We start from the raw sequence: 26,381 nt of genomic DNA, 5'->3' as shown, positions 1-26,381 counted from the left end.
GATAATATTGTTACCTTGCTGGCAGATAAATTAAAAGCATGGTTCCCTAGGCTGTAGTCCCAAAGCTTGGGAAGTGACTGAAGGAAAACTTTTTCTACTCCTTTTTTTTTTTTTTGAATGATTTTCTGCTTGCATTTCCCTATGCAAAATTGCCTAGCATACAAAATCAATGTCTCACTCCTGAAAATAACTATAGGACTCTCTCCTTTCCCTGCTGCAACTGCTCCTCTGGGTGGCAGGCCTGGGAAGACAGCCAGGACACTACAATCCTCCACAGGAGCTGGCTCATCCTTCTGTAATCAAAAGGGCACGGTAATTACAACACTTGCCCAGAAAAAGATGCCCAGCAACTGTCAGTTAGAGAACGCTGCTGCATCCAAAGACACCAGCAGCATTTTCCTCCCTTCCAAGAAGGGCCCAACATTTAAGCCCTAGCTAGAGCTTGTCTTGTGAGCCTAAATATGACTTCAAAGGGAAGGTGAGAAGGGTCGGCAGCTCCTGACCCAAGGAGGAGACAGGGCAGATACATTTCCCCAGAGGCAGCAGCACACGCTCTAGGGGACGCAAAAGGGATTATTCAATCTTTCTTCCACCCTCTGTCCTCTCCCTTCCTCTTCCCTCCTCCTCTGCTGGAGCCTCCTATGGCAAACACACTGGAAAAGTAGGTAAGAAATAAGCAACACTACCCTAAAGCTCTCCAACATTAAACTCTTAAGTGTAAAGGCATATATATGTATTTAAGCATTTTATGCTTCATTCTTGCGACTGCAGCCATACTAAAGCAAAGACATCTCATTAAAATAAAGTGGAGACTGCACGCAAAAATACCATGCTCTATCCCCACCTCCATCCTTCCCTTGACAGATCACTTTTAACTTCAGAGATCATCAAAACAGTATACTCCTTCATGCTTTGCTAATTTTCAGCTATTTTCAGAAAGAGAAATAAATACCTGTGGTGAATACATCCAGAGCTCATTTTGGAAACTCCTTGTGGAGAGGACAGTCTTGCTATTGGGCAGCAGCAAATACCCTTGCTATGTCCAGCACTGCCATGCTCTGCAGCAGATGCTGTCCCTCTGCCTCCTTCGCTGGACTCTGCACGAATGGGTCTGAAGCTGTTTGTGTCTGTTTGTCCGTCCCAGCTGGGCTGGTCTGTTTGTCAGGTGGGTAGCTAGAGAGCACGGTGTGGTGCATGACATTCAGAAAGGGACAGCAGGAGGAACTGCTGTCCAGGCTGCAGAGATGGGGACTCACATCCCCTTCAGTGCGTGACAAGCATGTGACAGGTAATATTTACGTAACATCTAAGAAGGGCTTCTTTTGTAATTCCAGATTTTCTACAAGCATTCATGACTAAGGGAGTAATGACCTATGATGCAAAGAGGAATAAAACAGACTTGAGAAATGGCACGGAGGTCACATGCACTGTTACTGCATTAGGAGCTGTGGCCCCAGTCCTGCAAAGACTAATGCCCAGGCCTTAAAGTTTGGTGATCCTTCAGGAGTCAGAATAACACAGAGTGAGCAAAACTGCAAGGATTAGCCAAAACAGGGCATGTGTGCTTTCAGGTTGCAGTCCACCCAGAGAAGGACCATTTAAAAAAAGTTGTTTGTACTTTTAGCACCTTGAGCCACTGTCTTGGCTTTTGTGTTTAGATGTTTTCATGATAAAGCAGTAAAAAATGTACCCGCAGAACAAATGCCAAAACCAATATTCATGGATTCATTGCACTAATTCTCGTGCTTGAATATATTCACAGTCAAAATTAATTGTAAATGGCAATGTAGCAAATGACTCATTAATGTTTACATTAATATTTCCAAATGTATTTGGGCTGTGTCACTCAGCCCTAGTTGTTAAGAATTACAGAGAAGAGGGGAGAAAAAAAGAAAGAAAAAAGAAATAATTGTGGTGAAGCACAGCCAAACTTAGACCCAGATTTTTCTTTAAAAAAAAAAAATCTTAAAAAACAGCCTGGAAAAGCCCTCAGGAAAATGCTCACAAAATGACCCTGCTAACTTTAAGCTTCTGCAGTCAAACTGTTTTTAATTACTTTTCTGCTGCAAAAAGCTGGTGCCTTCTTCTTTGATAAACACCTTGGAATGCTTTTGGTTTAACAAATAATGTAAATTCTGGGGTCACTCGCTTGCTCTTCACAGCTTGCCTGGGCTCTGTCTATTTGGAGGCTGTGAGAAAAATGCCCATGAGTTTGTCTGGCTGTGGAAATCACTGCAAGTCCCCCCTGCTAAGCTCTGGCTGGAGGTGCTCCTGGTCAGCTTCTCACAGTGTGCACTCGCTCTGCTTTATCAAAGTCTTTCTGTTAGGATTCCTATTCTTTCCCAGATACTGAGTTATCACCAAACCTAGGAGAAGCAAGCTTGGGTTATTCATAATTCCACTCCTGACAAACAGTGAGCATTATGCCAAATTTTGTGAGAGGTTGGAAGGTAAAATCTCTGGTCACAGCACAAAAGTTCATTTTCTACTGCTTCTCTCAGTGTCAGGGGGTAATGTTAGGAATTTCCTACTATACATTTTAAAATTTGCCAGCTTCAAAGACATTACAAAAAGGAAAAAAAAAAAAACCAAAGAGAAAAAAACCAAAAGCGCAATAGTATTAAGATCAGATGATTTGTCTGTAAAAAAGTCAGCTTTTAAGTATAGAGTAAGTGCCATTTCTACCCTGTTTCATTCATTATTCATCACCTGGTAGTAACATTTTAATTTACCACCTCAATAGCAGCTCTATATGCTATTGAGTCCCCTCTTTTAGCCAAAGAAATATGAAGCAGCTCCCCTACTTTAACCAATCTTACAGCCACATCATACTCTAAAATGGTCTCATATCTCATATTTTCTTTTCTTTTGTATTTATCACTGTGTATTTTAGTCACCAAGAAAATATTTTCAGCTGTTTTCAGCTGGATTTCTATTTATCTTTCATGCAAAATAATAAAATAACTCACTTCATCCACATGAGATATACGTTCTCTGCTTCATCTTGAAGTTTCCAGTTTGCCTCATTTCTCTTATTTATCTTTAATTCTTCATCAAAGTACACAGGGTGAAAGAAGGAGATACCTTTAATACAGCTTTGCTACTGTTAAATATCTATTTCCCCCTTTCAAAAAACCCCAAACAAAAGAGCTACTAAAGTGGCAAAATGACAGAAACAAGTAGACAAAGGGAAGTGTTAGAGGCAACTCAGAACTAATGTCCATCACGTGCTTTTTGTTCGGGTGTTCCCTTTAAAGGCTGTTGGGTTGGAGGTGAGCCATTCTTCATCAGATTCCTTTCTCCCCCTGCTTTAAGAGGATTTAACTGTCACCAGAAAAAGTTTATTGTAAAAAGAAAAAAAAAGAAAAAAGGAAAAAAAAACCCAAACACCAAAAAACCAACCAAAACCAAACAAACAACCCCACCCCCAACCAAACAACTGTTATACAGCCAATGCAATGTGCCAAACTCTGAGAAGTGCCACCTTGATTTTCGTCTTTCTGGGATTTAAGCAGTTGTGAGGGGAACAGCTGCATATCTGTAAGTCCAGGGCAGGTGGCCCCAGTCAGACACTTGCCACTCACAACCACAAAGCTGAAAAATCTGACCAGTTCCTTGATAGTCTGAAAATGTTAATGAGTTCCAGTTTCTTCTCCTTTTACTTTTCTATATTGCAAAATAAAAATCCAGTTCAAAACTGCTGAGTAGCTTCCACATGGTTGCACTCAAGAAAACTTTCACTGCCATAAAAAAATATTCACACCACTAAAAAAACCCCACAATTTCCTCTGTTGCCTGTATGAAGGCCAGTGGTTTTGCATCGCCATCCATGATGTGATTTGACTCTTTCAGAGTAGTCTGGCTTCAGGTCTGGGTGTGGGGTCTGCTTAAATAGAAGTTCAATATCTTTGGCTCTCCTCTTGCAACAGAACGACTTTCCTCTCCAAAATAGTCTAAAGTACCACCCTTGCAGTGCCAGGTCCTTTTAAATCCCGTTGTCTTCCCCCGAGCAGCAGGGCCACGGTGGGCTTGGAAAAGGGCAAGGGGGGATCTGAGAGTCTTTGAGTCAGCACATCAGCTCAGAAGGGATCCACCACAGAAGGAGTAACGGCGAGCTGCAAACCAAGATCAGAAGCTGTTACAAACTGACCCGATTTCAGCTCTGAATGCCACCATGTCTAACGGGTAGAGAGCTACAGGGGAGAGCCAGGGGAAGAAGAGTGAAGGACAGCTCTAAAACCAGTACAGATCCTTGCTTTTATCCTGAGGTTGCAAACCTGAGAATGGAGAGAAGAAAAAAAAAAAAAAAAAAAGGAAGAAGAAAAATAGGTACAGGCATTTAAGAATAGAGGAAAACAAATTTCATTTCTTGCCAGCTGAGATCAGTCTAATGCATGGGATCTCCAGAGTCCCAGAAGGCTGTGAAACAAGGAGAAGACCTCAAGCCAGATTGGAGAAAGTCCCTCCTGTTTAAAGTGAGGACACCATAAGGAGCCATTAGTGGCTGCAATAACGAAACCAGCATGGAGGAGACTTTCCTCCCCTTCACAATCACTGACTCAGGATCTGTCACTGCTGACTGTGCCTGTGCACCCATTTTTGTCAGCACTACAGCCACAACCTTGGTTCCAGACACCCCAACAGACATCACCAGGGGAAGACCACTGCCTTTTTTGCTCAGCAAATGCAATTGTGCTTTCATCTGAAAAACTGGAAGGAAAAGCTAATTAAGGAGAGGAGCTAGTTCATGGACCTGCACAGTGTCTAGAAATGACCCTCAGGGCAGTACATGGATGGGGCCAAGCAGTCACCTCTGGGGCTGCTCCATTCTGCTCCTAGCTCTCACTGCTCAATGCAGGATCAAGACCAGGGCCAGGACAAAAGTACCTTAAAGCAACCTGTAGCCTCAAGGAATGTTTGAGGGCATCAGAAATTCAAATAATGATGTGGAGATGTGGTGTGTTGGCCTGTCCGATCCTTGCTCTCCATTCTTCACTTGCCTGGCCTGAGAGCCCCATCAAGATCACCCAGGACAGAGCTCAGGTGTCACACATGGGGCTTCCACCCTCACTTCATTCCCCCACAGCCGAACCTCAGCCACCCCCTCTGAGTCCTTCCCTACTGCTATGGACTGTGGAATCAGGGAGCAGGGGTGCAGCTGAGCCAGGGGACCTGGAGGGACCGAGGGCAGCTCGTTACCTGTGTCCACATTGAGGCCAATGCTCTGTGCCATGTCTCCTGTTGGACTGGGGAAGGGGCCCGGTGTCGTCCAGGCCGCAGCAGCACCCGCTTCACTCTTGCCCAGTTCACAGGGGGGGCTGACTGGTGTGGATACGGAGGCGGGGGTGAGCCGGTGGGGGCGGACGGAGGCGGTGGGCACCAGGAGCGAGCCGTAGCGGGGGTCAAAGTGGGGCCCGTAGACCTCGTGCATGGCGGTGGGGCGGGGGTAGGCAGTGCCCTGTGTCCCAATGTAGGGGTGGTGGTGGTGGTGGTGGTGGTGGTGGTGCGCGTGGTGCCAGGGCTCGGGGCCGCCCTGGTGCAGGTGGCTGTGCAGAGAGGCGGGTGCGTAGGGGTCGGTGGCAGCAGCGAAGGGCAGCTCGCTGTGGGCGGCAGCTGCCAGGGGACTGCTCAGGCTGGCCGGGACCGAGGGGGGCTGGTATGTGCTGTTCCAGAAGGACGGCGGGAAGATACGCTGGCTCATTGGGAAAGATCCATCTGGGTGAAGGAAGTGGGAAAGAAAGACATCAATGAGCACACCCCACAAGACTTGATCTCCTTTCTCTAGGGCTCTGTCCCTCCCTGATCCACCCAAACCAGTCCTTTCCTTCCCTTTATTCCACGAAAAACTGGCAAGCATAAGAACTTGTTCCAAACAAATACAGATTCCTCTCCGGCTAAACATCCAACACACCTATCCTATGGCTTATCCATGAAGTTGCAACTATGCTCTCCAGCTTCTTCATACTATGTAGTTGGGAAAAGGTTGTTACTTAAGGCAAAAGAAACATCTCTTCCCTTCAGTAGTGGAAACTGAGAGCTACTATATACCACTTAAATTTTCAGGTTTGGGTTTTTCTTGTTTGTTTTTGTAATAATCTCCTTTATGTCTAAGATTTATGTCCAATGTTTCCTGGAAAGCGGCTGCTGCCTCAGTGCAGTAGCAAAGAAGGCAGGAACAGTGAGAGATGTGACTAAAGGCAAGTTTGAATTACTCAAATATCTGGGTGCAATTCTCCATCTGTTACAGCCGTCTGTTTCTTAGGTATATTGTCAGCCTGTTTGGGAAGCCCTCAGCAGAACTTTGGAGATTGGCAGGGCAAAGACAAAGACCCTACATTTCTTAGCCCAGCTAGCAACATGCAAGATGGACTGGTGATTATTAATAAAACAAATAGATGTTACACATGATTAATTGGGAATGCACACTGTTCTTGAAAGAAATAAAACTATGTTCCTTTGCCAGGGAAGCATGTCAGCTCTGAGGCTTGGCATTGCCTGGGAGAAGGGGAAGCACCTTGTGATGAGAAAAAACCTCCTCTACTGTCACCAATTCCAGCACTGAATATCTCTCACCCGTGAAATATTCTTAGACACTACAGACAGCAATCCGTGCAAGGTCTGGGAAACCAGCCCTGGCCGAGGAGGTGGCCCTGTGAGGGAGGGTTACTAAGACTGCCCACAAGGAAGTGCCAGCCCTAACTCTCTGGCAGACGGAGTGCGGAGAAGATTATTCCTCTCTGCCCTGACTACCCTCATGGGCCTGTCCGGTGTGAATCAAGGCATGGATACGGAGAGCTGTGCATAAGCCATGGCCTTGGCCTTGACAGCACATGGCCATGGGCAGATCCGCATGCCCTTGTTTTCAGAAACTTAAGAGTCCTTGTCAGCGCTCCAGCAACAATCAGGGTGGTGATACACGCAGGACAAGATACAGGGACACACACAATCGTTTCTTTTAGAGGTGTGAAGCTGATCAGATTGTTCCCACATTTGCTTTTTGCTTTGCTCCCATCACTATCACCACTCTAAACTGAAAACTAGGGTCAACAGGGAATATACTGGTCACAGTCCACTTTCGGAGTCACTCCATGGCTAGTTGGCTGGTAGCCCTCTCAAGTAAAGCACCTGCAGCGAAAAGACAATTTGTTTCCCCCAACCGCCTCTCAGGCTACTTTCCCCCTGGGTCATGCCCCTCTGCATAATCTGAAGGGATTTATTCTTTCCTTTTCACCCTAAAAGGGCCAAGCAGCTGGCAGCTCCTAGCCTCGGATCCCAGGGGATGCCCGCTGGGCACCAGCCGCTGGTGGGAGGGAGGAGGGAGCCGGGATGCGGAGCCGAGGCGGGGACGAGGTGCCGGCCCAGAGGGTCCCCAGGCAGCCCCCCGCGCCCCCCGCATCCCCCGCGCCGCGCCAGGCGCTCACCCCGCCAGGAGCCCGCGTTCCGCGCCGCCTTCGCGCTGCCGAGGGAGAAGCTGCTGGGCTGGCTGAGCGCCCGGCTGAAGTGCTCATCCACCACGGCGCTGATGTCCCCCTGGAAGTAGGTGAAGAGGACACAGCGGGAGCTGATGTACTCGGCCTCGGGGGGTCGCTCCTTCTCGGGGCTGCAGTCCTCCTCCTTGATGCTGGCTGCGGCGTGGCTGGAGAAGGAGCTGCCGGCGCTGGCGCTGCTGCCGCTCTCCGGGGCTTCCTGCATTTTGGAGTAAAGGGCGAGTTTCTGCAGGGAAGGAAAGAAAACGGAGCAGGTCACGCAGCACACCAAGGCGCGCTGGCCCGCCCTGTGCCATCGGCGTGCAGCGCCGAGCCCTCTCCCGTGGTCCTTCCGAGAGGATGCCAAAGTCTGGTCCTCGGCTGCCCGCCGTTCCCTCAGCATACACCACAATCCCTACACCCCCGTATCGCCCTCTGTAGTCCGGGAGCAACGAAGGGACTGCAAATAGGGCTGGGGGACCGAAACCCACAGGTGCCGAACGGGATGGAGCAAGAAGGCAGCCGGGTGGGGAAGGCACGGCCGGGCGGGGGTCACACCGCCGAGTCCCCCGCACCAAGCCCCGCAAAAAAAAAGCTCTTTGCAGCTGGCTTCGGAGCGGACGGCGGCTGCCAAGGGGCTGCAATGCGGGGGCACGGGCGGGCGACGGCCGAGCACCCACGGAGCAGCGCCGGCAGCTGGGAGAAGGCGAAAACCCCTCGAAAATCTATTTGGTGCAAAGAGTGTCCTGTAACCCACAGGGGCGAGGTAGAAGCAAAGAGGGGGGAGAAAAGACTGACAGTCTCAAACACAATTCGGGGCAAAACTCAGCATTTCCCTGGACATCAAGAAGCTCCAGGTATTTACTACAAGATTCATCTCCTTTTACTGTATTCCGCCGAGTGGGAAAACAGCGGGCGTTGTGAAGTTTGCCGGATGTTTCCCGTCTTCATGCGCGTTAGCCTGTCTGCAGCTGCTGAGAGTTTCTTAGCAATAGCGCTGGGACGCGGAGCTCGGGCTTGGCCGCCGCCAGCAGAGCCTTGGGGCGGCCGGCGGGGGAAGAACCGAGAGGACGGGGCAGAGTCTTGGGCCAAGACACGCGGTATATTTGATAATGTCACTCGTCGCGACGACCGCCTTTCCTCTTGGCTCCCTGTTCGGCCATTGAGGTAATGATCATCCCCCTTAATAATGTCATAAACTGAGGGTTGAGAGGGTGGTGGGAGGGAAGGCAAGGTGGGGAAAGACTGTTTGTGACGGGTTCTGGGCCCCGCTGCCGGGTGCTGGAGGGGACACAGGAACCGCCACGCCGCTGGCCCCGGCCCGCGGCACGGCGGGGGCTGCGCCCGCCTCGGGCCCGGAGCGTCGTTCTCTGTATCCATCCCTTTTTTAGTTATGCTGAGGGATGAAGGAATTAATTTCTGGAAGGGGTAAGGGCGAGGAAAAAAATGGACACGCAGCGGGGTTAAAAGGAAAGCGGTGTGCAGCAGGTGCAGCCGGGGGAGCCGAGCCTGACCCACGCGGGACCGTGCGCGCCCAGGCGCCAGCAGATCCCCGCGCACCACGGGCCCCAAAACATCCCCGCGCCCGAGCGATCCTCTTCTTAAAACCTCGGGATTAGCTGATACCCGCGACCGCCCGGGCGGAGCTGCACGCAGGAGGCGGCGGGACGCGGCTGCCGCTCGCGAAGCACCCGCGGGTCCCGCAGGCGACCGCCGCAGCCGGGGGACCGGGGGAAGTACCGGGGGCCCGCCGCCGCCGAGAGCGCCCCTGGAGAAGGGAGCATCCTGTAGCCCCTTGCTCCCCTTCGCCGCCGAGGTTTCCTCCGCCATCGCCAAGCCGGGCAAACCCCGCAACATCCCGTCTCTCTCGTCTCCCCCACTTCCAGAGAGCAACTCCGGAGCACCCCTCCGAGGCGGCTGTAAAAGTCTCTGCACCAAGAGGCTTCCGTGGCTGCGGCCGGGATGCCGGCGCGCCGGGGTGAGCGATGCCCCGAGAAGCCCGGCCCCGCAGCTCCCGACGGTCCCTACACACATCGCTGCCCCGACCAGCCGCGCTCGGAAGCAGCCCGTCCCGGTAAAGAAAACAAACAAGCAAACATTTTAAAACAAACAAACAAGCAAACAAACCCCCTAAAAATCCTTCTGAGGGTTAAAATCGTCCCGTCTCTGCAAAGGCATCCCGTAGCCCGTCGTTTGCCGCCGGCGTACGTACCCTGCCGAGCCCCGCGCCAAGGTGGGATGCGGTTCTGCTCCGCTCACCATCGCAGGCTCCCAGATCTGCCCCCCTCCCGCCCCCCCTTTCCCCTCCCCTTCTCCTTTTCCCTTTTTCTCTTTGGTGAGGCCCCAGATGGCCATCCTCCAGACGATACCCCTCCCACCTTCTGCCTCTTCACCGCTGTCCCCTAGGCGTACCTGGTGGTAGGGGCTGTAGGCTGCTGCGAAGTAGGGCTGGGAAGGACCGTAGACTTGGTACATAACATCCAAACAGCTCATGGCTGGCCGCTGCCGAGAAGTATTTTTTTTTTCATCAACTCGTGTTCTGCAAAGTGGAGTAATGCTTCGGGGGAGGGAGGTTCCCGGAGGTTAAGAGGCACCACGCACTAGTGGGAGGAGTGAGGGGGGATGAGGCCGCGCTGGGCTGTGCTGACACCCCCTCCCTGCCTTCTTTCCCTGCCTTCCGCCCTTCCTATAGCGTGGCTCCCTCCCGCAAACACGCCGGGGCTGGAGGGGCTCCCCGGCCGCCGGGGGAATTCAGCCCCGGCTCCGGCTGGTGGCAGAGGCGGAGGGAGCAGGGAGACCCCGGTTCCGCAGCCGGGACTGCCCGGGAACAGCGGGGCTCGAGGCGCAGGGCGAGCTCCGGCCAAGCAGGAGGCTGGCGGGATGCGGGGGGAACCGGGGGTCGGCGAAAGATGGGGGCTTACCCAGCGAGTCAACCCATCTTCCGCTGCTTTTGATTTTATTTCATTTCTTTCATTATACTCCACGTGTCTCCTGTGCCGGGTGCTGCCCCGCTGCTCCCGGGGAGGATGTCGCCCACCCCGTCGGCCCCCGCTCCTGGCCCTGGCGAAGTGGAACTCCGGGAAAGGCAGGGATCTGGGTGACCCCATCCAAATTCCACCAAGTCCGGCGTCCGCCGGAAAATGCCACCTCCAAAGCCACAGGAGCTGAGAGGTCTGATATATCGGAGGAGGAAAAACCAGTTGCTCCCGAGGAGGAATCTCCCCAGAAACTTTTAAATCATTACAAATCCCGGGAACGGCGATGCTTTTGCATTTAATAGAAACTAAAACAACGCCGAGGGCAAAGTCACGTCAAAACAACAAATTATCGTGAAGGTAAACTGGATTTACTCCCTGCCTTTCTGCTGAGTATGACACGCGAAGTTGTAAATAGGTGAATGTATCACCACTGTTCATTTTAAAGGAGTTGCATAGGAGGCAGATTTTTTATTTTTTTTTTAACAGAGATGTAAGTTCTCATTTCAATATCAACTCTTTGAAATGTTCAGCTTCATGGTACAGGTCACAACTACTGTGAGAAGAGACCCATCTTGTTTTATTTTAAGCACCTGTAATAAAGCAGAAAAAATATAGGAAATGCAAGGGAAATAATATTACTCATTTTTCAAATGCTGATTGGTTACAAAAGTATTGGGGGAAATCTGAAAAGAATGAAGACTTTGAATTTTGAAGACCCGCAAATATTTAAACTAATTTTAGCAGAAACACATCATATTTAAAACAAAACGTTGACTCTATTTTGTTTTCTTCAAAATGCAATTTTTATATTTCAAGTGCTAGAAATTGTTTTGAATGCCTGTCATTCACCAAAATCATATTTCAGGGCCTGATGATCATGTTTCAATGTTTTCTGCACCAGGTGCAAGATTTAAAATTCATATTTAAACAAATTTCTTTCTCCGTATTCTTGGGAGTATGGAAAATTCATTTCTTTTGTACTGCAGTGCAGCCTGAAGCATTGTGGCTGTGGGTTCTTCCTCAGTGTTGTTCCTTCCCCCATCAGAGCCAATTTTGTGTTAGCGGTCAAGAAAATGTGGGGTTGGTCAAGAAAATGAGGCTTTAAAATAAGAAATGTAACTTATAGTCTATATTTTTATTTATCCTGAGCAATAAGCAAATAATCACAGTAGAGGGAAGGACTCACTCTGTGGTTGATGCCCAAATTAAAGCAGTCAGCTAAAGAACAGCCCTTCCCTCCTCACGGTGAGAGACCGAGGGATCTCACTTGGGACAACGGGATCTCATTTCTCCTCTGTGTCCCTGTGTGTGAAAGGTAGGGAGCTTTCCCAGCACACACAGACCTGTGCCTGTTTCAAAGGTAATATTGTGCTGGGCAAGGTACCAAGAAAAGCCCATTTCTCAGAGGGTAAGTCCAATGAACACCTGCTCCAAAGACACAGCATGCCCTCCTGCTCTTCCGTCCCTTCAGTGGGACTCTGTGCCACATTAGAGGTAGGACCTGACAGTGGCCAAAGCTGAGCATTCACTTGCGTGGAAAAACCCAAAGTGTAACAGCAACCTGTGTGACTGGGTGCTGTGATGTGGCAGATCTCCTCCTGGAGAATCTCTCCTTGGGAGCTGAATTCAGGGGTTTTACTTCAAGCTCAAGTACATGCTAGGGGAATTGGGTCTGATGTGGCTTGGTATGAATTAGTTCTCTTTTACAGACAGTTATTTGGCTGTAAAACTGTGCAGTGTAAGACACAAGTAAACTTCAGTGTCTTAATGCAGAGCAATAAAAACATTCATGCAAAAATGCTGGCAGTATTTTGCCTCTTTGGTGAGTCTGTGAAATTAGTCCTGGTATAGGAAATTACCCTGGGAACCCAGGGTCAGAAACTATATTCACTAATGATCTCACTGTGCATTTACAATTATATAAAAACAATCTTCCTTGGTCTTAACTAAAGAATTTTAGGTGGGTTGAGTCACATAAGGAATTACAAAAACTTGGAAAGAAACAGCTGAGTTGCCTCAGAGAGAAAATTATGACAGCAGTAAAGGAAAGCACAGTTTTAGAAAGGACATGGGTTAAGAACTGGCTGTGTCCCATCACAGCACTGGCATGGGCCTACTCCTAAGCCATACACTGGTAAATATTTCATGGCAGTAGTATGAAAAGAAAATCTTGTTTGGAATAAAGAATGATACATTCTGATAAACAGCGAGATGCAGAAAGTTACAACTTGCCTCAGAAAACATTCCTATAAAGCAAGTCAGTGTTATCTTCCAGCTAGGCTGGAACTTTCTACAACGCAAGGATCGGGTGCTACAATGAATTGTTCACCAAACAAGCAAACAGATCATGAAACAAAACATCAACATTCAGAAAGACTGGGACAAAAACATGGTAGCACTGACTGCATTAGTTGCTCACCTTCCCTGGAAATCCTACATCCAGTGCTAGCCTGCCAGCCCCTGGTGTATGAAGGTTTGAGCACTGAGTATCACATTCAATTAAGGGATTAAGTGTTTATCATCCAGAAGGGACATTTCTGGTTTTTGAGTCACACCACATGTATCATTCTTGCTGTTCATAATATACTTCTTTAGAAGCTCAGGGAGACTGTCACTGTTTCCAGTAAGACATGCTTTTACAAATAGAAGATACCTTGAGGTGGGTGGAGAATCCAGCCCTCGCTGCAGCATTTTGCAGCTCTGCTTAGCAGCCTTCAGTATTTTTCTCTTCCAGCTTGGGTTGGCTTGGCTTCAGCCTGCAGCTGTTGGTTCATGTAGTGACTTAGTTCACTTATCTAAACAGTCCTTTTGTAGGTAATATTTTCTCTTATGAAATTGATTTTATTTCATATAATATTTTTTCCTGCCAAAATAGATGGAGCTCCTTAACTTTCTACTGCAATTCCTCTAATAGTTTTTGTACCATTTATTTACAACCTATGTAATTTTTCAACATTGTTCTAAAAATATTGAGGCAAGAATTTGTTATCTTTCTAATGTTTTTCTTGCTGAGAAGTGTCTTTGCAACTGATGCTTATAACTATTGGGTTTTTTTGCCATGACACAATTTTAAAGACATGACACTGATGTGCTCTCCCACTGTGATGACCACTGTATTTTCAGTTTTGATACTACAAGTACATAAAAGACATAGACTGCTTGGTGTTGAGAAGATGATGGCATTGGGAACCTCCCAGAATTTCTTCTAAACTCTTACATATCTGACTGAGATTGCAAGTAACTAGGCTGAAAACTCCAACGATCCCATGTCAGCCTATGACATCTGCTTGTGATGCCTTGGTACAGTCATCCTTTCTAAGACATTTTCCATCACTTTTCTTCCCTGTCTGTAGATGTGCAACTCTTCAAACAGCTCCCTTCACGTGCTGTTTGCTCTTGGGAGTGCCAAGAGGCTCAGCAATGGGCTCAGGTATTGCCAAATGTACCAATTTTCACTCTGTTCACCAGCCTTCTTGTTACTCTTTTACCTACTAAATTTATTGGTGTGATTTCATATCAACTTTCAATTTACTGATGATCTTCTTGCACAGTCCACAAATGAACTAATACGAATATTCCTATACAGTGTTCATATACTGTACTCCTATGTGGCAGCAGTCTTATTTCTAAATACTGAAGATTGTGTGTTGACTTTTTTCTTGCATTTTTTGTCTATTTGCTGTGTGTATCACTTATATTGAGCAGTGCCTCCTTCATGAGACGATAAGTTCAGTTTCACTAGTCTTCCTATTCCTGCTCTCTACTTTACTCTCTAATGCCTCAGTCTGCCTGTAGGACTCAGCACATACTTTACTTATAGCTGAATGCACTTCTTGTGAGTTTACACAGGTCAAGTTTGAAATGAATTCAGACAGATAATGCTGTTCCTCTTTCTTGTCTTGTCAGTCTTTGTGCTCCACATCCCTAAAAGCTTTTTGTTTTTTAGGACTTGGCAACTGTTACCATGGTGTTCTCAGGGATGTTTCTGAGGTCCAGCCTCTGGGTCTGTGTTAATGCAGAAGACTTTAGGCTCAAGAGCTTCTGGCTTGGTAGTTTTGTGGATACTGAATTAACTGACATTAAAGATAAAAATCAGTATTATAAATAAAGTAAAAATCAGGGGACACATATCACTGACTTCATTGTCTCTTTCACTGTCCTGAAAAAACCTGTGTTTCAGTCTCAGAGAGCTTGTATAGTTAATTTTGATCTTCCTTTGAAGGAATGATTTTTTTCCCCTTTTCCTTTTTTCCCCCTACTCCTCTAAGAACTAACTGTTAGCTGCTAATTAACCCCAGGCTGGGATACGATTTGGTGTGTGTCTGTACATGTGACAGCACGTCTGCTCCAGTGACACGCTGTGCAGCAGCTGGAACGTACGCCGTGATTTTTGCTCCATGATGTATTTCCAGGGGAGCTGCAGCCCAGCTTAGGGTGCAGCATCTGGCACATGTCACTCACCCGTCCTGACAGGCCAGAGGCATCACCTGTCTCTCCTCTACTGATGGCGGCAGATGAAGAGATCATTATGCAGGGCTGGAAGGGAAATCCAGAGCTGTCATGAGGGAATACATCCACACGCGTGAGAACACACTGAATGCATTGAATTTAGGGCTTGATTTTGTGACAGGAAAGTTCATGGAAGTTTTTTTCCCAAACTTTTTTGCCAAAGGAACAGACCCCAGTTTGCCCTCAGAGGCAGAGGCAGCAGCTTTTCTGATGCAGGTGCTTTGCCACATTCAGATCTGAGCTGAATCAGCGTGAACCTCTTTCCCCCTCTCAGCACTGCCCCACCAGAAAACAAATCTGGCTTGTTCTGAGATTCATTCATCAAGATATATATTTTTTGTATTTGTATATAATATCTACAACATTTTTTTTTTCTCAACTCAGAGCAGGAAGGTAAGTTCAGTGAAAATTTTCCTTAAAAATCACTTCCATGCACAAAATAGGGGAGACTTATGTTTTATTTTACTTTTTAAAAAATTATTTTCATGTGAAAGAAGAAAAAGGTTGTGCCTGCACTCTTTTGAGGTTTCTTAAGCACCAGCCCTATTAATACAGGCACTAAACTCCTGATGTAATTGTGATATATAGATCCCCTGCAATGTCCAGTCTCAGTGATTTTGATTGCACAGTCATATCTTTGCACATTTTGTTTTGAAAAAGAAAGTGGTTTTCTACAAAGGCTTTAATTCCTGTAAATGCTTTCGTTTTAGAAGCATCTTTCTTTCTACTCTTTTAGACAATATTTCAGACAGAGGGAGGTAGGTGGCAGAGGAAGACTGCAGCTTGAGAGAGTAAGTGGCTCGATGCAAGGAGCAACAAGAAAATCAGGTTTTCAGCAGAGCACAAACAGGTAAGGTATCTGTCTTTTAATGTATGTACAGACTTTAGCATACTGCCAGCAATATGAAACAGGGAGAGGAAAAGAAAAGCTCTCATTTACTTCTGTGATTAAGTCTTCCTCAAGTGGAAACTTCAATTGCTCAGGGTGGGCAATGTTATATCATAAAGAAGGGGCTCACTGCTTCGCTTCTGTTTTATTCAGTGTGTATTTGGCTAAGCTTTGAGAGAATGCCACTAGAAAATGGTAACAGACTATATTTTAAGCAACAACATTGGAAAATAAAATAAAAAGAAAATTCATAGCAAAATACTGGAGGTGGAGCCATGCTACAGGGAATTGTGTCCTCATTGCCTGGAATTGCCCCAAATAATGTAGCTCCTGGATTAAGTGTAAATAGGGGTGATTTTAGGGCCTGGAAAATATCCTGACTTTTTGAAACTGCACAGAGCCTACATTTAATTTTATTTTAATGGTTATATTTAATGGAGAACTTAGTCCTCACAGCTGCAAAATCCAACTCCATCTTCAGAAGTAAGCATGGAAAAACAAACCAGAAGGAGCGAGGAAAACAGTAAGAAAACAATGAACAAACATACTGACACTGCAAGTATGTAGTGTGTGAGGGATAAGGGGACAAAATAATATGCTATTTGATTTTCATAATATCTAGATATTGCAGTCCAGTCCACTGAAAAACAGTGTATACATAGTCATATTGTAGCTCAGATGGGAATTCTGACTTAGTTTTGTATTTGCATCTGCGTAAATGTACCTTTTTTAACATGGAAAGATAAGATATTGGTATGCAGATTATTTATTTGTAATAAATAGCAATGCTCCAGACTCTATTGAGGACATGTAGTTTGTGCCCCATGCCCATGCTTGCACACAAAATTATTAGAATAAGTATGAATTAAATTAAATCCCCCACCAGAAGCAGACCCTCAAAGGCAAATCATAATGCTCATATCAGGGCTCATGTGCCGGGATCTTCATGCAGGATGGTCCTACTTTTTAAAGAAGAATCTCTTCTCATGCTGAGGTGAGAACTGAACTGCCAAGAGTTTTACACATACATATGAATCAGTATCAGAATCTTACCTGGCACAGCAGGTAAGAGCCATGAGCTCAGAGAAAGTAAGCCATTCTTGTTTACCACCTCTGCTGAAGAAGGCTTGTGTGCATTAAAGAACTTTTTGTCTACTGAGTTAATAGATGGAGATACTATTCTAAAAAATAAGGTTTTTGAAATGCAGATCTAGTTTTTATAGCAAGGTGATGGAGTGCAATTTTCATTTCAGAAAGATAACCCAACTGAGGAAAACATTAAAAATTGCTTTTCAATTTTGGTTGAGGTTCTGTATATAGCTGGTAACAGCTAAGCACATGGTTTGGCATATACTTGGAGCTGCCACTTCACAAGAAATTAATAGACAGGACTCATTTAACCTCAGAATGTGGAATAATTTTTGAATGACATTTTCCAGAAATTGATACAGACAGTTCTCTGGTGAGATGGGAGCATGGTTTATTGTAAAGGAGAATATGAAAGCTGAAGAGCTGACCAAATGCAGAGGGCAAGAAGAAGGTAGCTCAAAGCTATTTCTGCATGCCTATCTGTTGAAACAATACAACTGCTACATTAAATTGGCTTGTCTACCATTAAGACATCAATTTTTGTTGTACTGTCTATTGCTCGTCACAGGGATAATTTTACCAGTCTGTGTGCCTCTTGTCGTGATTTGCTCCTTTACTTCCAACCTGGGAATAGGCTGGGACCTGGCTTTAGTGGTTTTGCTGTGCAGGGATGCTGCTGCCTACAGGAGCCCTTGTGCACCTTCCTGGGGAAGGCAGGTAGTTGATGAAGCAGCGGCTGAGGGTGATTTCCAGGGCAACAAGAAACACTCAAGAAAAAGCTGTTGGGGAAAGCCTGCCATCAGCTCCACTCTCCAGAGGAAGATCAGGGTACTCAGGACCCCTTACAGCTCTTTTCTCTCCCACGTGCAGTGTGTCTTGTCCCAGCCCCCTGCACGCCCAAGGACAGGAGCTTGTCTTTCAGCGTGTGGCTCCAGCCGGCACGTGCCAAACCATATTTCAGTCTCTCGCCTTCCAGCACCGAGCAAACTCCACAGTCCTCGCATTCCTGCCGCATGGGACACCCTGCTCCTCCTCTTCCCACATGGAGCACAGCTTGCTGCCATGCTCCATGGGAAACCACACACCCCTTATTGGGTGTTGTGCTCTTTCCCACGTGTGTGTTCTTATGGTGGTGGACAAATTTTATCATCCAGCAGAACGAACCAGGTGCCACGCTCCAACCACCTGCAAGTGCATTTACAGTGTTTGAAGCCAGTGTCAGAAAAGATGTCATATAACCTGTTTACTGCTATGTTCTCTCTTGCCCTGCAAGAGATAACATAGCAGAATGTTCTAAATTCTGTTCTAAATGTGCAGAATTAGATTAAATTTAGAATTCTGTTCTAAATATGCAGAATTATGGTTACACTGCTTCTTTTCTGCTTGCAGCCAGGTTGGGATGTGTGTTCTGCTCTTCACTGGAGCTTCAGAAGTTGGTTGCAAGTTCTGTCTCATGTTACTTTTGTGCATTGCCCTGACACAGTGACAAAAGTCAGTTGCCCCAGAGAAACAGAGTCCATCAGTTCATCAGTCCTCCAGTTTGCCCCACTCAGGGATCCTTTCAGCAGGATCCTAAAAGCAACTGTCTTGTGGCACCTTTCTGTATGCTCCTCTTACGTGAGAAAAGCAAGATGACTCCTACTCCATGAATTGTATGTGTTAATCTCCTAAATCAGTAATGCTGCCTCACAGCTTTTGCATAGATGAGAGAAAGCTGGCACAGGGGTAAAATGAATTTTCCAAAGGGTATTCAGGGCATCCTGACACTGCATGGTTTTATTCAACTAGCTTTACGTGCTTTAGCCAGAACTGGTTTTTTCTGCATCTCAGAGAACACATGCTAAAGTAGCGATTTCACACATACATGAAACATTAAGCAGAAAAAATTACCATCCTCACTGACTTAGTACAAAGGCAATTATCTCTTTACCAACATATTTATTTCTTCAGCTGTGTTCTTCTGTACTCACAATTTGTTCTAAAACACAAATCAGTTACAGGTTTCTTTATCAATAGAGTCAATATTTTTGCTTTTAAGAAAGAATAAAAAATATTTAAAGTATGTGTGAAAATACACCCAAAATATATAGTGTTTTTCACACTGAAGAGCTCCAAATGTTTTGAAAGGTGTCGTTTACGTGTGTGCTAGACTATTCCTACCAAGATCATTTATTCATTTAATATCTACCTACCTACCTACCAGCTTATTATACAAATTTCTCAAAATTATCAAATACCTAAGCAGAGACAATTTGAGAGGGATATCATGGAAAGAGAAGCTGAGCATCTAACATCTATAAGCCAAACCTTCAAATCTAAGGGATATGATTGGGAAACTTCTAAATCAAGGGCTGGAAAGAGCATTTTGTCTTTTGGAGGCGTTGGGTAGCCTGAAAGATAATTTGTAGCAGTTTCATGGACAAAATTCACCTTCAGTCTCTTAGAGGGCCTCATAATGTCTCCAGGTTGCTGTTGTCTTTTGTAGAAACACTTGATCAAAACCTAAGACACTAATTTCCCACAGCTCAATTGAGTTAATACTTTTCTCTAGTTTTTTAAAATTCATGTTCAAGAAGGACCGGAAATCTACTGTATTTGGAACTTTTGGAACACCCTTAAAAATGCCTATCACTTGTTAGTTAATATAAGTACTGTAACTGATCACCCTTTAGTTCTGTTGTATTTGATAGTTTTGACAGAAATTTCCCTGATGCTGTTGCTTTTTGGTGATGATCCTTCTGTCACAGGGAGGAACTTTCGGCTTATGTGTCCCTTCTCTGCCAGAGTCCTCCTTTCCACTCTTTTTGCTGGAGCCAGCTGGTGATCCCAGTGTGGTTCCTTCAGTTTCTGTGGTGAGACTTCACTCTGTGTGCGCCTTCAGCAGGTGTGCTTCACTCCTGCAGGCCCAGTTTGGATTTGGACATTTTCCTAGGAAGCTGCGCTCTCATCTCAGCCCTGCATAAGCAGCATTCCTGGTGTGGATGGCCAGCTGGCTGTTGCAACCTTTTTTCACACCATGCTATGTAAAACTACACAGGGCAGGTCTTGTTGATGTGTGAAAAATGCTTCTAACAGCCTGCTCCCATGTGCTCTGAGGTTTCCAGCTTCACAGACTCCCTGACCCCCAGTGAGCAGCAGTGCTGCAAACAAGGAAATGCTTTGCTACAGGCGGGCAAGGGAGAAGAAAACGAGTGCAGGAATAGGCTTGGTTTTCAGAAGAAGTTTCCAGAAGCATGCTGATTGAGAGTTGGCACTGTGGACCAACAGCACGTGCAGTAAGAATGAGTTTAAAGAAGCACTTTTTATATGCACAGCTCTTTTAAAAGACTGTTTTACTGATTGGTTTACACGTATTGACTACTTTCCACTGATCAGCTTGCATAAAATACATGTACATTTGGCTTTTCCGGGTGAATGGGGCTTGTGAGTGATCAGAATGGCACACCACTGGTTTATCAGTCACATGGGATGTAACATATGCCAGATAAACATATTCTGACATGCTGTCACAGAGGGACAGTTGGTTGTGAAGTTAAAGTGGTTAAAAAGTGCATGCATGTTCATGTATGCAAATACACATGCACACACATTTGTGTATAGAAACATGATTGATAGATAGATAGATAGATAGATAGACAGATAGATATACACACAAATATTCTTTTTCCTTCTCTGACAACCATAATGAAAGTCTGAAGATGAAGATTTTCAGAAATTATGAAAGTATTCACTAAAAACTGGGAAAGGGGTGCTTTTCTTAAAAAAATTGTAAAACATAATATTCAGTGGAAGAATATTGAAGTTGAAGACTGAACTCAACATGAACAGTATGGCCAGGCCAGCAGCTGACACTTCTCTGAAACTAGAAGATGCCAGAAGCAAGTCTTTCTTTCTTTCCTAGAGGTTATGGAAAGTAGGTGTTCCTAGAAAGTTCCTGCAAGGGAACACTTCCAATCCCCTTAGATTGCAGCTGCTCCTGCACTACGAACAACTGGATTATTGGAGACTTTGGCCAAAACCCGTGTGGAAAAACCCAAAAGCATTGCTCATGTTCATGTGGCAATGTCTGGTGGAAGTGTAACATTGGCACATACTTTGGAGGAAACCTAGTCTCTGTCTATTTTTTTTACAAATCAAATCAGAATGTCTATGCCATAAAAATTCAATCCCAAAATCTAATTTTTTGTTATTACAAAATCTAAGGCAGCTGGGGCCAGAAATATTTGCATCTGTTCATGAATATTCTGGATATTAAAAGGTCACTCATCTGTCATGATAAATTTTTGGGATTTTTTCTTGAGTTTTTACTTACCTCTAGAGCAGGTTGGAATGCTTCAGGTTTTTTCCTGGGCCAATTTTTTGAACAAATAGGAAAATATTGAGCAAATATGGAAATATTGAGGAAAAAATATTCCACACCCATTTCACCTCTGGAAAACTCTTTCACTAATCAGTCTCACCTGTGCTAGAAGATTACATCTGTTAGTGTGTGAAGTTTTTGTAAATAAACTCTCAGTGCATATGGCACAACCTTAATCTAAAAATGAACTGTTAATTGAGACAAGCACTGGGGAACAAGGTTAGGAAAGAAATGGGATTCATTGGGAAAGGGATAATTTATAGTTAATGTGGTGGAAGGTCATCCAGCTATAAAAATAGTTTTCAGTCACTTCTCCTTACTACACTTTTCTGAACATGCCTGTTTGCCTCTGGTGTGCTGTGAGTGGGGTATGAACAAATCTCTGGATGCAAAACGGAGTGGCTGGGCAATTGGTCATGGCATGGGACAGCCCTAAGGGAACTGTTCCTCTGGCTAAGCTTGTTGGAGAGAATATGTTTGGATTACAACCTCATGGTTTATGGTAGCACTCTTGACTGGATCTCAGCTGCTTCTCATGGTGGGAAAACCATCAGATCCAAAGAAGATCTATGTTTTTGCAGACCTCCCAGGTCCAAAGGAGGCTTTGGTAGGGTAAAGGATCTATTCCAGTCATCAGGCATCTTTAAATACTCACATATCAACTAGAAGCTGTGAAACACGATCCTGTTAGATTTGGATATGCAGTGGAGACAGACCTATGAAGGATTGATAGGTAATACACTGTATGCACCACAGTTGTGCCTTGCTATAGGCTTTTAAAATATTATGATGAAATTTCATTACTGGTTTGGAGATGTTGAGAATAAAAACGTTTTGACTCTCTGTTCTGTTTTTGCCATTGGAGCAAAATCAAGAGCAAAGAGAAAAAATTAATCTATATTTACTTTAATTCTAAATACCATCCCATGTTTTACGAAGTCCTGGTCCTTTTTGAAGTCCTGTTTTATGAAGCCTGGGTGCAGATGTGAGTTGGAAAGCAATCCCGCAGCCTTGGATTTACCCCCAGTGAGCAGAGTCCCATCCACTGACTCCCCAAAAGCTATTTTAGAAATAAATGCTTGAAGCAAGATATAAAGATAAGGATCTCTGTAAAATGTACTCTTAAAGACAGTCTTGTATACATTGGTTTCATGTTATATAATGGCATGTCAGACACGGTCTGTCCCAGTCTGAGGACTGAGCCTTTTCACTCAACACACACAGTCTCAGACTGGTAACAACCCCATGCCTTGCATGGATGACATATTTTGGTAGACAGTGAGAGGCTGGACTCAGAGCTAATATAGAGAAAATAAGAGAGACGTAACATGTAAAAGAGTATTTCACGCATGTCCAAATTATGCCTGTAAAAAATATTCTTGTGAGAAAAATAGTGCAGTGCAGGGAGGAAGGAGAGTGCAGCGTGGTGGGGTGGACAAAGAGCCAGCTCAGGCAAGCCTGGCTGAACAAAAGTTACTATGCTGTAAAAAATGGACATGGCAAATGTACTGCATTTGCTAAAGGCTCCATGAAACTCCAGGGAAAACAGAGCGTTCACAGAGTGGCTCTGCCGACAGCAAGAAAGTTTCATTATTATTAGTCATATGCTGAGGATGTCAAGGAATTTTAAGGCCGCACTCTTTGCATTTTTAGAGGTTATTAATGAAATAGCATAGCAAGGTGAATTACATTAAAATATTTTTCTAACCATTCCAGAAATCTTGGTCCAAGTTGGCATAGGGGGCTGGCAAGTGGTGAACTTTTGACCTAAGCTCAGATTGCTGGGAGACACATCCTCCTTGTTAGTTTCAGGTGACAGTTCACTGTACTAGAGGGATCCACTTGTGTGTATAGAGGAGAGTGGGGGAGGAAGATTTAGCACTGCATTTTCACAGTGGCAAGAAATTCCATCCAGCTCAAATGTGTTTTGGCCCACTGCCCGGCTCCTTGTCAGACATATGACCATCACTCGGCTTCCTATTTCTGGCCCAGGATAAGCAAGCCCCACTACTAGTTAAAATTAGGCAACTGACCTGTGACAACACATGTTAACTCTCCAACGGAGGGTAGACATATTTAAAAACCAGAAAAGAGCTAGACACACCAAGATTTAATGTCAACGCCATGTGCAATTCATCAGTTTGGGCTACTATAATTCAGATAGCAGCTGATCTACTTCATGGAGAAGACTTAGCAGGATTTTCTGGCTTCCTTCTGACCAAAGACTTCCTATAATGATCGCTAAAGAGAAGATTATGCCATTATTTTTTTCATTGTAGAAATCCATAGCCCTGGCTCCTCACCCTGTCATTATGTAGTTATATGATGGAAAATTTCTGAGAATTACAAACCAGGACATCTGGTTTACACAGAGCTATACTTTCATTGGGAAAGTTTATTTCCAATTGAAACAGCAACAGACTAGGTGGTTAACAAGGAGACATTTTCCATTTGTCAAAAACAAGTCAGTCAAAACGTTTGTGCACATTTGGATGACTTTCTTGAATGCAGTACTCATACAGGTATTATACTTGTTTCTGCTGTTATCACACCTACCTTCATCTGCCTAGGCAGTGACACTGGTCATGGCAGTCTGTCTGTCAAGATCTCATACACTTCTCTGGGCTTTATTGCACCTCCCTAGAGCCTGAGATACCTTCCTTTAATACCTTAATGAAGACCACTGGCTGTCCTAAGCCTTTTCTACATGTTGAGGTATATCCAAGAAATCAGCCAGGGAATATTAGGCTGGGTGAGCAGGCTATGGTGGTGGTTGATGTCTGAATAATTGTAGAGAGCTTAAGAAATGAACATGCATTTTCATATAGGAACTGCAGCCTTCCTTCATCACCCTTGATATCTGTGTTGCTCAATAACCATCTGAACCAAGAAGTCTGATGGCGATGTCCTGCAAACTGATCCCTTCTGTTGTGTAACAGGGCCCTTCTGCCCTTGCATTGAACAACTAACAAATCAAGTCAGCCTTTAAAATCTTTGAATAGTTCAATTTAATACATACTCCTCTCCTCTCCTCTCCTCTCCTCTCCTCTCCTCTCCTCCTCAAGACACACTGCTCAAGCAGAAGTTTCCAAGAGACCTTCAGTTACAGCACAAAGCAGATTACTTGGAATTAATAAGAAATACACTTACTAAACAAGAGAACAGTAACAAAATGTGTTTTTACAAATGCTTGTTGCTATTAACAAACTGGTATTTTAAATTATTCCAGTCTAACAAAAACTTTGCCACTGGAAGTGCATCTGTTACTCATGGGCTGCTTACTCTTTGTGGGTACAGGTGACATTTCAGGGGCAGAGAAACTCCAGGTGCCAACTCAGGTGTGACAACTTGTGCTACCCTGTGGGTGGGAGGGTGCCGTGGCACATCCATGTCAGACACTTCAGCACAGTGTTCCCAGCCCTGTCTTGGGCTCAGGGCACAGTGAAGTGCAGCAGACTCCAGGTCTGCACCCAGTGTGGTTCTCATGCTAAGCCCAGACAGAGCCAGATGGAAGGAGCTGGGGTCTAAAGCAGTAGCCACAACCCCAAGGAAGTAATTTAGACTTTTTGATTATCTGGGATATTTCTGCCTTCTACTTGGAACCATGGAGAAGTAGCTGTGACTGTTGGCACCTGAATTTACTTATTGCTGAACGTCAGCATGTGTGTGGGTGTTTTAACACCTTGCCACTGCAGTCAGGTTTATCAACATGGTCCAGGCAGAAAATGGCTCATGGATTGGTTACTATTTGTACAGAAAGTAAAACATTAGACCTTCAGATCTGGTGGAAAAACCTCCTTCCTCTTCTCTCTCTTTACAGTGCTCTTCACTCTCAGTTAGCAGGGTCTCACCTGGCTTTTCTGCTCTTCCCCATCATGTTCTCTGACCCACAATATGCCAGCAAATTCCCATGCTTGTAGGGTGCCAACAGCTGTCACTCAGAAGACAAGATCAAGAAAATTCCATGCAAGGCAGAAGCAATCTGTCCAGTTAGCAAAGGGACTGAGACCAAGTGGAGCAGGGTTAGAAGACTTTATTGCACCTCCCAGAGTTGGACCTGGTTTATGATTATAATTACATCCTCACTGATGAGATGTTAAATCTCAAGATTTAAAAATTTTGCTCCATATGTTCCAGTCAAGTAATATAAAATGTTTTAATAGAATATAGAATTTCAAAAAGTGTGTACAAATGGGTATGGTTGGAAGGCACTACAGTAATCATGTAGTCCAACCTCCCTGCTCAAGCAGAGTCACCCTAGAGCACATGGAACAGGATTGTGTCCAGGTGATGCTTGAATATGTCCAGTGAGAAAGACTCCATAACCTCTTTGAGCAACTTAGACCATGAAGTCACCTGCGCAGTAAGGTTCTTCCACACATTCACATAGAACTTCCTGTGCATCAGTTTCTGCCCATTGCCTCTTGTCCTGTTGCTTGGCAGCACCCAGCAGAGCCTGGCTTCATCCTTTTGGCACCCCCTTCAGATACTGATAGGTGTTGATGATGCCCCCTCTCAGCCATCTCTTCTTGAGACTCAGGCCCAACTCTCTCATCCTTTCCTCATAAGAGAGATGTTCTAGTCCCTTTTGCAGCTGTCTGCTGGACCAGTCCCAGGAACTCCATGTCTCTCTTCTACTAAGGAGTCCAGAACTGGACACAGCACTCCAGATGTGATGTCCCAGGACTGAGTAGAGGGGCAGGTTCAACCCCCTTGACCTGCTAGGAATGCTCTTCATAATGTAGCCCAGGATGCCACTGGCCTTCTTGGCCACAAAGACACACATGCTGGCTCATGAGCAGCTTGTTGTCCACCGAGATTCCCAGGTCCTTCTCCTCAGAGCTGCTTTCCAGCAGGTCAGCACCCAGCCCAGTACGGACCCATGGGAGCACCACCAGTGACAGGCTTCCAACCAGACCCTATGCCACTGATCACAACCCTCTGGGATCTGCTGTTCAGCCAGCTCTCAATCCTCCTCACTGTCCGCTCATCCAGGCCACACTTCCCGAGTTTGCCTAGGAGAATGTTGTGACAGTGTCAAAAGCCTTTCTAAACTCGAGGTACACAGTATCCTCTGCTCTCCCCTCATC

The 26,381-nt window shown here is 45.5% G+C and overlaps 1 protein-coding gene across 15 annotated transcripts in view; it reads right to left on the bottom strand.

The window, feature by feature from the left end:
• The window catches only part of VGLL2 (vestigial like family member 2), a 63,465-nt gene that overhangs the window by 23,391 nt on the left and 13,693 nt on the right, over positions 1-26,381 (bottom strand). For 11 of the 15 annotated variants that reach the window (XM_041423808.1, XM_041423816.1, XM_041423817.1 and 8 more), the window contains exons 3-8: positions 14,906-14,980; positions 10,388-11,034; positions 9,879-9,968; positions 7,422-7,713; positions 5,200-5,715; positions 953-4,277 (exon numbers count right to left, since the gene is read on the bottom strand). In XM_041423808.1, coding sequence (XP_041279742.1) covers positions 4,234-4,277; positions 5,200-5,715; positions 7,422-7,713; positions 9,879-9,968; positions 10,388-10,573 — 1,128 coding nt within the window. In that variant the 5' untranslated portion in view covers positions 10,574-11,034; positions 14,906-14,980 and the 3' untranslated portion in view covers positions 953-4,233. Of the gene's footprint in view, positions 1-952; positions 4,278-5,199; positions 5,716-7,421; positions 7,714-9,878; positions 10,006-10,387; positions 12,237-14,905; positions 14,981-26,381 lie in introns of those variants that run through there. The other 4 variants (XM_041423818.1, XM_041423807.1, XM_041423820.1 and 1 more) reach the window with 4 other exon arrangements.

This window comes from Onychostruthus taczanowskii, unplaced genomic scaffold (genome assembly GCF_017590055.1).
Source record: "Onychostruthus taczanowskii isolate IOZ18803 unplaced genomic scaffold, ASM1759005v1 scaffold8, whole genome shotgun sequence".
Lineage (NCBI taxonomy): Eukaryota > Metazoa > Chordata > Aves > Passeriformes > Passeridae > Onychostruthus > Onychostruthus taczanowskii.
The sequence above is the reverse complement of the archived record's forward strand: the minus strand, read 5'-3'. Positions and strand labels throughout refer to the sequence as shown.